The sequence below is a fragment of the Solanum verrucosum genome, unplaced genomic scaffold (assembly GCF_900185275.1).
Source record: "Solanum verrucosum unplaced genomic scaffold, falcon-dt-bn FXZP01000038.1, whole genome shotgun sequence".
In the NCBI taxonomy this organism is placed as follows: domain Eukaryota; kingdom Viridiplantae; phylum Streptophyta; class Magnoliopsida; order Solanales; family Solanaceae; genus Solanum; species Solanum verrucosum.
In genome coordinates this window covers 3,822,969-3,834,659 of record NW_026020564.1, presented here as the reverse complement: position 1 = coordinate 3,834,659, position 11,691 = coordinate 3,822,969, and the positions used below count along the sequence as shown (strand labels likewise).

At 34.1% G+C, this 11,691-nt stretch overlaps 1 protein-coding gene across 1 annotated transcript; it reads right to left on the bottom strand.

The window, feature by feature from the left end:
* Positions 1 to 6,554: 6,554 nt before the first annotated feature.
* Positions 6,555 to 11,158, bottom strand: LOC125810388 (uncharacterized). Its single transcript, XM_049489888.1, has 11 exons — positions 11,081 to 11,158; positions 10,940 to 11,011; positions 9,711 to 9,781; positions 9,413 to 9,491; positions 9,261 to 9,335; positions 9,019 to 9,133; positions 8,872 to 8,929; positions 8,719 to 8,790; positions 7,897 to 8,027; positions 7,701 to 7,824; positions 6,555 to 6,689 (listed from the first exon to the last, which is right to left on the bottom strand). The coding sequence occupies exons 1-11, from the start codon at positions 11,081 to 11,083 to the stop codon at positions 6,614 to 6,616; spliced, it is 876 nt and encodes a 291-aa protein (XP_049345845.1). The 5' UTR covers positions 11,084 to 11,158; the 3' UTR covers positions 6,555 to 6,613.
* Between the last annotated feature and the right edge of the window lie 533 nt (positions 11,159 to 11,691).

The window sequence follows — 11,691 nt, the reverse complement described above, 5'->3', positions numbered from 1 at the left end:
TAAAATAAATTCCTTCATTGATTTGCAGGACAATTCCGAAGTAAAACTACTTGGAATTTAGTTAGGGATAGTTTTATGGGGATTTACATGGAGATTTTCTTACCTGTTGATTTAGTTAAAGAATTTAATTCTGTGAATTTAGTTGGAAATCTATTTCTAGGGATTAAACTAAGTATTACATTACCTATAAAATTACATGAGAATCTTTTTATTGCTTATTTAGATGGAAATTTATCTTAAAAATTTACTTGATAATTTTATTAAATAGGAAATTGCTATGGGATCCCTTTTATAGTGAATTTAACTTAAAAAGTTTCTTGAAAATTTACATGAGAATTTTATTACTTGAAAAAATACTTGAGATTTTGGTTCTAGATATTTAAGTCAGTACTAAATTGTAACGGTTCGAAAAATGATAGGTTGAACTAGAGCTTAATCGTGAGGGTCAACCTACGTGTTAGACTCCGTAGTTGAAGGACCCTTTTTAGGTTTGGTATGGGGTTGCAAGGGTAATGTGCCAAGGCAAGGGGGGCAAAGCCTAGCCAAAAGCCAAGGCTGCCCAACCCTTGACCAAGCACTGCCAAGGTTCACGACCACCTTAACGACCAGTGGTCTTGACCACGGTCCGTGAAGACCCCTTGGCCTTGTGGGAGTTGTGCAAAGTTGAGGAGGGTACTGCATCAAAGACCACGGGCACCACCACGAGCAGTGGTGCCCTTGACGGTCCGTATAGATGGTCGTGAAGACCACTTAGACACTTGAGAGGGAAAGGCATGGAAGCATTAACACTGCCTCCATGACGACGACCTCAACCACGACTTGTGGTCTTGACCACAGATCTTGGGAGGTCTCGTGGACTTGCCTTAGGCCCTTGAGGGCTTGTCAAGTTGGAGGGGCACACTGGTCAAGGGACCACGAGCACCACCACGAACCATGGTGCCCTAGACGACCCGTTTAGATGGGTGTGGTCCCTGACGGGGCTGCCCAAGTTGAGGGCTTTTAATTTCGTTTTAATTATTTAATATGTGGGGTTGTTTTTAATTGTTTTATATCACTAGTATATATAGTTTTAAGTCTTAAAACAAGTCATTTACTCGTTATTTCTCCAAAACCCAAATCAAAACAAAAGAGTTCTTCCTTTCAAAAATTCTCTCTCTAGAAGTTCCCAAAGAAGAAGCAGAAGTGGGAGCTAGGGTTTGTGGATTCAAGGTGTTCTTCCTCAAATTTCTTGGGGATTCACAAGCAAGGTATGGTGATCCTTCATCTAGGGGTAGCCTCCATGCCAAGAGTCCATTCAAAGTTAGTTTTCAAAGTTTACAAGTTTCTCAAAATCCTAGGGTTTTACTCTAACTCATGGGTTCCTTCTTCAAACGTTTTCAAATGGTTATTAATGACATATTATGATTGTATTAGTGTTTAATTGATGATTTATGATGAAAATACTCTATGAACCCATGAATTCTCTCAATTCCTAAATTGTGCCTTTATGAAGTGGGTTTGTTGATTATGAAAGCTTATGAATGGAGTATGTCTAAATTGCTTTAGTATATTGAATTGTATCACATTCATGCCTTATTTATAGTAAATTGTTGGTGTGTTGGTGATTTGAGATTCATCGCCATGAAGGGCATAGTATGAGGAATTGAATTATTATCATGATGTCTTGTATATGAATGTGAATCTAATAAAGGTAATGTGATCATGTCTTGAATGTAATTGCGTTATTATTGAAAGGCTATTTCTCAATTTGACACTTATGGATGTTGATGATGGAATGTGAAGGGTTTCTACAATGTGAAGCTATATCTTGAATTGGTAGGTGTATGCATCCTATTCTTGTATAAATGAATGTAATGTGGATTGATGGGTCTTGAATTGGTAGGCTTAAAGCATCATTTTCTTGTATTGATGAATGTGACCTTGAATGTAATATCATGTCTTGAATTGGTAGGCTTATGCATCCTCTTCTTGTTTAATGAATGTGTCTTGACTTGATGAATATGAATCGATAGGCCAATGGCATTCCTTTCATAAATGAATGATGAAGTATTCTAGGCTATGTCTTGAACCGGTAGACCTAGTGTTGGTAGCTTCATGATGAGTCTAGAAACTAATGTGATGATAAACCTTGACTCAGTAGACCTAGTGTTGGTAGCCCTTTCATGTGTGAAATGATGAACCTTGTATCGGTAGGCCTAATGTTGAAGGCACCCTTCTTGGAAAGTCAATGAGCTATCCTTAATGTACCTTGAATCGGTAGACCTAATGGTGGTGGCCCTTTCTTGTGTAATGTACTTGGGTCGGTAGGCCTAATGTTGGTAGCCCTCTCAATTACAATAATGTTAATGAAAATGAAATACTCTATGGGAATGGAGGCTAAGTACCGAGTGGATATGGTAAGATGGAAACTCTGCCGATGTTAGGCTAGGTTCCAATGAACATCTTCCTATCCCATAACTATGTGCCCACATATGATATTAGCTAGTGATTTCGACCTACGCTAAAATGTTACCAATCCTACCTTAGGCAAGTAGATCACCTTTTTATGGTGTGGGGGCCATACAACACCGGATTTCATGGTTTGCTCTCATGGTCTATGTCGGTTAATGCCTATTCTCATCATGTGAGATGTGTACTATGGTTTCTTGAGAAGTTTTATGAAGTGTGGGTAATAGTATGTGATGCTATCCATGCATTGCACGAGTAGGCTTTGAGAGGGTCATAGTGAGTTCTCTAATGTCTTAATGACTAATGAATGAAAGTACTCTTAATGAAGCTAATGAAGAATATTGACTTAAATGTCTAAGGTAATGATGCATGCTACACTTGGATTGTATTATGAGTTATTTTCCCTTGTCATGACTTATGAAATGAATGTGTTCCTTATGCATGAGTATTGCTTGAAGTTAAGTATGAATGGGTAAGTTCATCTAAGGTAGCCTCAAAGTGGCACTTAGTAGGGATAGTAGTATGGGATGCTATCCTTACATTGCACAAGTGTAGCTTAGGGTTACTTAAGGTGAATGTTCAAATGTGATGATTATGACTTGTATGATGATTATACTTGTATGTTATGTCTCTTATACAAATGTACATGATATTTCTAAAAAGTGGCATAATGCATGGTTTCCAACCAAAATGTCCCTTTAAAGCATGATTTTTGCATGGTCATCACTCATCATACTTAGTACATTTTGTGTGTTAATCCATATTTCTCTTATTTTTACTACAAGTGTAGGTTCCGGCAAGTGAGTTGCTTTCTCTCTAGTTCAAGGGCTTGGATTGAGATTCCTTCAAAGCTAAGTGGTATGTCCTCATAGACCGAGGACAAGTGTTTAGATGTTTCCTTTCTTTCATGTAAAAGACTATTGTTAGACTTTCGATTGTAAAAGGCCGTGACCGTACTTTTGTTTTGGATATTGTTAAGATGGCCATGTGAGACAATAGACTTCCGATGTGTTTCAAATGTTTTAATCAAGTTTTGATTGTATGGATTTAAAGAAAAGTTTTTAAATTCCGCACTATTTCTATGTATCGAATGTTATGAATGCTAAGAGGCTTGTACGAGATCCCTTCGGGGTCAAGTACGTCGTGTAACTTTCAGGGTATAGGCTCGGATCATTACATAAACTTTAGGGAATTTATTTGTGGATTTTCTTACTAGAAAATTATTTTTATATTGTGTTGTGCTGAGTTAAAAAGCTTTTCTAAACTTTTAAGGTTGTTTTAAGAAATATTAATAGTTTCTATTTAATGATAAATACTAGGCTTAAAAAAGAAGTAATATTTTTATGCAATATTCTCACTCTAATAAGGTGAAAGAAAAGGTTCAAAGAAACAATATAGACCTAATTATTAATAACAATATTACATTTTTAAAATTTATATAGGGTGAAAAATATTTACATTTTCATTTTTAATCAATAGATTTCCTTCTCATCATATGTCAATTAAATTTATTTAATGCTTATTTTAATATTATATTATCAGTAAAAACACTTTTAAAAATCATTTTTTATTTTTTATTTAAATCCATCTAACAAATTTACCCATGGAAAAAATAATATAATTTTCAAGACTAAGAATGAGTATATAAGTATAATAGTTCTTTTAAAAACAGATCTATCGTTTAGGTAAAAAAAGTGAACAATTGATAGTTGAAGTGTATTTTGATAAATAGTTGATGATAATTTAGGTGGAAAACTCGAAAACATGATACTTCAGTTATGAAACTAACAAAAATCTGAATTCTTTAGATGTATTTTTGACCATTCACTTCTAAAAAATAAGGACAAAATTAATTTTATAAAATAGTTGAGGGATGTAAATGATTTTCACCATTTATTATTTTACTAGCAATGTCATTAATATTTATTAAGTTATTTAAAGTTGATTGTACGTAAAACTCAGTCCCCTATTAACTATATCTATTTTTTTCAAATTAAAAAATATTTTTTTACATTTAAATATAGTGGATGAAAAACTGGGTAGAAATATAATAGTCATTTACTCTTTGTACCACATCCGCTATGCGAAACTACATATTGGACATAGTAAGCAAATCCCATTCGCAAAGCACGTGTAATGTTGGTCTAAGTTTGCAACTGAGAGCAATGAATTAAATGATATTAAAAGAATTAAAAATTAATAAATATAAAAAAATTGAACAAAATAATAAAGTAAACGGATTTGAGCTATAAATGTTATTAAAAGAATTAAAAAATAATAAATATAAAAAAGTAAACGGATATGAGCTATAAATGTTATTAACGGATATGAGCTATAAATGCTATTAAAAGAATTAAAAAATAATAAATATAAAAAAGTAAACGGATATGAGGTATAAATGTTATTAAAAGAATTAAAAATTAATAAATATAAAAAATTGAACAAAATAATTAAGTAAGAATTAATTAATAATATAGAAAATTGAATTACGAACAAAATAATTAATGGGGTGGGCGGTGCAGTGGGGCCATAAAGGTGGTAATTCCCTGAAAAAGTATTATAGTCATAAAATAAATATAAAAAATTAAATTAGAACATTTTAATATTTTTGAAAGAAAATTCGTAAGTAATTTCATGCAAACTTTTAATATTTTTGCAAGAAAATCCGTAAGTAATTTACATGCGGTTTTTAAAATCCCCATGTAATTTATTTGGGAATTTTAAATTTGCAGGTAATAATTACTCCCTCCGTCCCTTTTTAGTTGTCCACTTTAGAAATGGCACACAGATTAAGGCAACAATGATTAGCACATTGAAGTTACAATTTTACCCTTATGACAACTTTTCACTTCAAAATTACAACTACTTATTTGAATTCAAGTGAAATAAATTGGAGGGAAACAACATACACTTTTACAATTTTCAAGAAGTGTAAATAAGGGTATAATAGGAAAAAATTTGTTGTCCTTTCTTGATTTGTCAAAATGGACAACTAAAAAAGGAAATATGGACAAGTAAATAGGAACGGAGGGAGTACCTTAGAAGGTTTTACCTTCGAAAAATTTTTGGTAGGAAAATTCGCAAGAAACTACGTTACCTGGAAATTCTCATATATAATCCGCAAATAAATCCCCAAGTAATTTGCACTTTTCTAGTAGTGTCTTATACCCAACTCTTCCGGACAATAACATGTTAATTCTAAGCTTGCAAGCACCTTGATCACATCTAAGTCCTATTAAATTGTTCTATTTGGACCGAAAGAAAATCATTTGTCTTTAGCGGGAAGAATTGCTTGAAAGCACTTGGCATTCAAGCGGGCCACACTCAAACAAATAGTTTTGAAACAAATAAAAAAGTATGTGCCACACTTACAAAGGACTGTCAGTTTCTTACGACATCAGAAATTTCTTGTTCAAAACATATGAGACTCCAGTATATCATCTACCAGATCATATCATATATCATATGACATTATAAAGGCATGCTTCAGTCTTCGATTAAAACGTTCATCAATTTTTTATGATAATCACATAACATATCATATGTCGACAAGGCATCGTAGAGGAACAAGTTCATTCATTAAAAAAAAAACCACTTTCCACAAATAGACCTGATACTCATATAGTGTATATCATATACTGAAAGAGTATCATAGAGGTTTGCATCAATCCTTCTATTAAAAAACATTCATCAAGCCTCTTTGATACGCACATGATATATCATACACTGACATGATATTATAAAGGACTAGGTTCATTCACTCAGGAAAAAAAAAACTTTCCTCAATATAAGGGTTTCGTATTAAACTTCTCATAATCCGACATTGATGAAATTCCTCTCAGAAACATGAAAGCTCTGATACAATGTCATGTATTGAGCTATTTGAAAACTCAATTTATTGAAGAAAATAACAGGAGAAATACAAGAGATGGAGAAGGAGAGAAGTTCTGTGGAAAGAAATAGATTTTCAAATATTCGATAAGTTCTCATCAGTACAATCCGACTATTATAAAGGACAAATGACCGCCTAATTCTAACGTGTAGTAGGACAGGTGGCTAGTTCATTGCAAAGACTATTCTACAATTACTGAAAGCATAACTTATACTAGCATTACTAAATACACTGGCTAAGGAATGCAAATGTGGCTGAGACTGAATTACTGCTTTACTTTCTAGTATTCATTTTGACAGCAATTGGATCAGAACAGTATGGACAATTGCCAAACAGAACATCAAACGACCTGTAAAACAAACAAAGTAGATGAATGTGATAAGAGAATTAAAAAATTTACGTCCTTGCAGTTGGCTAGAGTTATGCAGGGTTTAGTTATTCCATCTTCTACCCTACCTAAAATATAGGTTCTTTCATAGCTTATACATGTGTAAGTCATGTGGGATTGTAAACTGGTAACCAAACATCGTATTTGATGTGCTGAATTCTATACATAGCAACTAAAATACCACCAAACATGGTACTTGTTATGCTGATTTTAATACATGAATAATTTACTTCCTAACCAACAATCAAACGACCCCTTAATGTATTGAAGGTTACAAAAGCAAAAGGTAACAAGAAGTTCCAAACACAAAAAGGAAAGTTCAATTATTCCAAAAGTTATACATTTCTCACTTTTACTCCCTTTACACAATTTTCTCTACATGTTCCTCAAAAACCAAAACAATGTATTGCCCCTTCATTTGTCCCCAAATTAGCAGTAAATATTCTCAAATTTAACTCTCTTAATAATCATACAACACGAAGTCAATTTGGATTAGAGGGTAATCAAAGTCATTGCATAAGTGAAAAAGAAATTGAAAAATAGAACTTCCATATGTGAAAAGAATGCATATATTATCACTGTAACATAGAACAGTATGACTTACCTATGAAAGCTCATGCAAGGAAGGTAAGAGTTTTCATGCGTACTGTTAAAAAAACAAGGTGTGTTTTAACTATACTTAGTTCAACCAAAATCTTGTCTAATTAATCTCTCCTTAGTGTATATGGACTGGTAAGATATAATACTCAGATATTTCATTAGCATCTGTAACAATCGACAATATATTTTCCTTTCCAAAACATTAATCTAGTTTCAACTTGGCCTGGCTATATATCAACTAAAAACTTTTACAGCCAACACTAACAGACGATCAACAAAGCTCAATCATGGACTCGCACAACAGAATGACAATATCTCAAGGATATGTTTACCATCACAATCAAAAAATCAAGATAGGAGATTTCAACTTACTGCCTTGTTGTTGTGATAGAACGCAGCCAATCTCCAAGGCAAACACTATGGAAGGCCCTACTGCAGCTGTTATTTTCACATGTACAATCAGTGCCACTTCCACTCTTATCACCAAGTTCATCATCTAGATTGACATCATCAAGTCAATGCCATACCACAGAATATCAATGGGTTTATCTTACGGATATAGGATTACCAATTGGAAGATATTGTGCATAACAAATGCCACATTCAGTTTGTGGATCAGTTTTCTGAATACTTGAAGGTCCATGAAGTTGAATATCCAATACGTGTGCAAGATTCTCGGAAAATGGCTTGTCTCTCATCCTGTGAGTAGAATAGAAATCTCAGCTGGTGAGACATAACAAGCGACATACAAAATCTCAGCACAAGTTAAACATCACAAGCTTGATTGTGTTGGAATTCAAATCCTAGGCACATCAATTTACCTTAAGAACGACTCGGTCATCTTAAGGGATAGATCTCCTAAGGACATGATAGCCAATAGAACCTCCTCTACCTTTCGAAAGAGAAATTTAAAACCATCCTTACCAACCAGTCCGCAATCCCTAAATCCTTTTTCCTGATAAATGTTCAAAACACCAATCATAGAGGAAAAAACTGAGTAACTCTTACACCCTGCCACCCTCCATCTCCCAATTGTTAAATCTTTTTTCCTGAATATGGTTCAAAATGCCAAACGTAGAGAACATTCCATGTATAGCAAGTTGAACCTCCTCAACCAATCAAAAGGGAAATTCAAATATCCTTAGACACCCAGCCCCAAGTCCCTTAATTTTTTTTACTGATTAATGTTCAAAAACTTAAGTGCAGACGAATTTGATTTTTATGCATGAAAACACCAGGTAACAGAGAAATCTACAATAATGCTTGAAAAATCAAGAAAAATTACTTAAACCAATATTTTGAGCACGTTAAACAACAGTATTAGCATCTAAATGTAGAAATGATAAGGACTGTGATAATATATCCAGCATAAAAGCAAAAGTTGAAATACCATCTTTTGCAGTTTTTCCTCCACATCGCCCTCAATCTCTCCACCCCTGAATCAGAACCAAGAAAGCGACAGCTAGAAGAACTCCATATCAATTTCAAACTCATTAAAGATAAGAATACTTGTAAAAGCTGCGAGTTTCAGAAAAAAACTTACTCCGGTAGGGATGTCGGATCATTAGCATCTATAGACAATATGATGTAGCTGTCATTACCTATAGCAAAAGAAAATGGATATCAGTTAGTTCTGCAGCGGTAAAGGGGTACTGAACAACATTCATGTACATAAGCATTAAGCACATACTTATATTAAGTTGGCGATGTGACAAAGCACGTTGAGGATATCGTAGATCAGAAACCAAAAGAGAGTGGTCAATATCATCCATTAGATTCCAAAAGTCCTGAAGCTTCTCAAGATGCTGGATCCAGTAAGAAAAAAATATGGTAATTATAGCAGAAAATCACAATCCACCAATGTCTAAAAACTACACGTCTTTGGTGGATGAAATAATCAGTAGTAAATCAAATTGAAGAATACACAATTACCTTATGAAACTGTTGGATAGCATCTTTCAGTCTTGAGTTTATTGACCATTTTAAATTGAAGAGATAAGGAACATCCTGGGGAATAGTTAATAAATTAGGAAATTGCCTAAAGAGTGCAAGGCTCTAGTATCTGAAATTTGAAGGATGCCAACCGCTGCTATAGAAGGCGGATGGTTAGGATATGATCCATCCAAAGTTATCTGCAGAATGTGCACTCTTCCTTTCTTGTCCCTAACGCACAGAAAAAGCTTGAGAGTTTATTTCCCGGCAATGTAAACTCCAGTCTTCCACTAGATGCAATTCAGAAGTTTACAGTCCTCCACTACAGTCCCTCCTCTTATAATTCCTAACAAACGGGAAACAATCTATACCGTCTTCTTTCATTTAACGAACACCTAGCCTTCCTCATTTTAGCCCAATCATAGTGTTAAAAGATAAACGAGGCCTTACTTGGTGTGAAAGCTGAGAAGTCTCAGATCTTCCCCAAATCTAACAAGGTGCTCCCATCCTATCTCTTCTACCTGTAGATACAACATGATTTCAGAAGAAAATCCCAGTAAATATTTGCCTAAAGCATATTCACACGAAGAATACACCGTTCAATCAATGTCTGGAATAGACAATGATGCAACTGGCATAGTAGTTCAGAAGTCACATTTAATATCTCTTATCTTGAAACTGAGGAATGTCAAGCATATTACATAAATTACAAAGAAGTTTCATGAAAGGCAAGCATGTACAAAACTCATCTATACTGTTTCTGATCATTCTCATCAATGAAGTTCAAACTTTCACAAAGCCACCGGACAGGGCAAGGACATACAACAACAACAACAACAACATACCCAGTGAAATCCCACTAGGTGGGGTCTGGGGAGGGTAGAGTGTACGCAGACCTTACCACTACCTCGTGGAGGTAGAGAGGCTGTTTCCGGGAGACCCTCAGCTCAAGAACATCAAATCTAAGTGACAGGAGAGATATATATAAAACATAACAACCAATACAAAAGATAGTGTATAATCAACAAATGAGACAATAACATCAAGAAAGTAATGTGAGGAGTGAAACGCAGTAAACAGCCATAAGGCTAGGACTACTCCAAACGCTAACAACCCATACCCTCGCAAGGGAAGACAACACGCTAACCCTACTAACCTTCAACCTTAATACATTGATGTTAAGATTTAACATCAATGTAACTATTGGCTGGCTAACTATCCTTTTGTTAATAAGATGAATTCATTAGCCAAGGGCGGAGCTAGAGTGTGGGATGCTAGTTTGGTCGAACCAAAGTAGCTTTGGTTGAAACCCCGCATTGGACTATTTGTCTTAAAATTCCACTAAATATGTACGGATTATTAATTCAGAACCCAATAACTTGAAAAGAATAGAATCCAGAACCTATGTTGCCCAAACTTTTCAAAAATATCAATGCTTGCATGTTTGATACTAATCCAACACGAGTGCGGTCGCATTTTTGGAGAGTCAGAGAAACATAGTCCACAACCCACCTTCAAATTCAGGTGCAGTAACTCCACTTCCCCACACCCCAAATAAGAAAAGCAAAACATGGGGTTTTTCTTTCCATTTTAAATTTTAAGAGCACACTCTAAAAAAACAGAAAGCAATAAAATACAGTATTGAATCTTAAAGATTGACTGATACTGATACAGCATACCTCTGAATATATCCTGCGGTAGAAAGATGATGATTTGGCCAGTTCTTCGCATCTTTTTTGGTCTGCACACTCCTAAATGTATAAGATTAAGATATACTTTGTATGCAAATCAATTTGGGGGAAAATAAAGTTGTTACTTACCATTATAACTATCTTCCAACAAACCTAAATTGAAATTTTCAATGTCAGATACCAACGCCACCAGCCTCAACAACTTCTACCCAATTCCCAAGAATCTTTTTTTTTTCAGCTTACACAATCAAGCATTCAGAAGCATTACTTCTTCGGTTTTAGCCCGAAAATCAATCAGCAAAACGAACAGTTTCTTTTTTCCGGTTTATACTTCCTTCATCCAACAACAGATATCTACCGTATTATTTTGGAATGTCTATCAATATTTGTCCACTTCATGAAATTACTAGATAATTTTATACTTACTTCCTAATTTACCCTTATCATTAATTATAGTCATTTATTTATTTCACTAGGTAATTTACCGCGCGATTTCTAAGCTTTTGAACAACTTTTCCACTAATCGACGGTTATTAAAAAAAAAAAGTAAATTGTTGTCGGTTTTTAGAACATTTCAACAGAAATTAAATTATTTGACATTATCACATATCTCAAAAATTGTAAATATATAATTAATAATTAAAAATATCTTGATATCTAATCATTTTTATCTTTTACATAATTTATCATAATATATGTTTGATGATATAATTGTCTTGTTAAAATTGAGTGATGTTTTT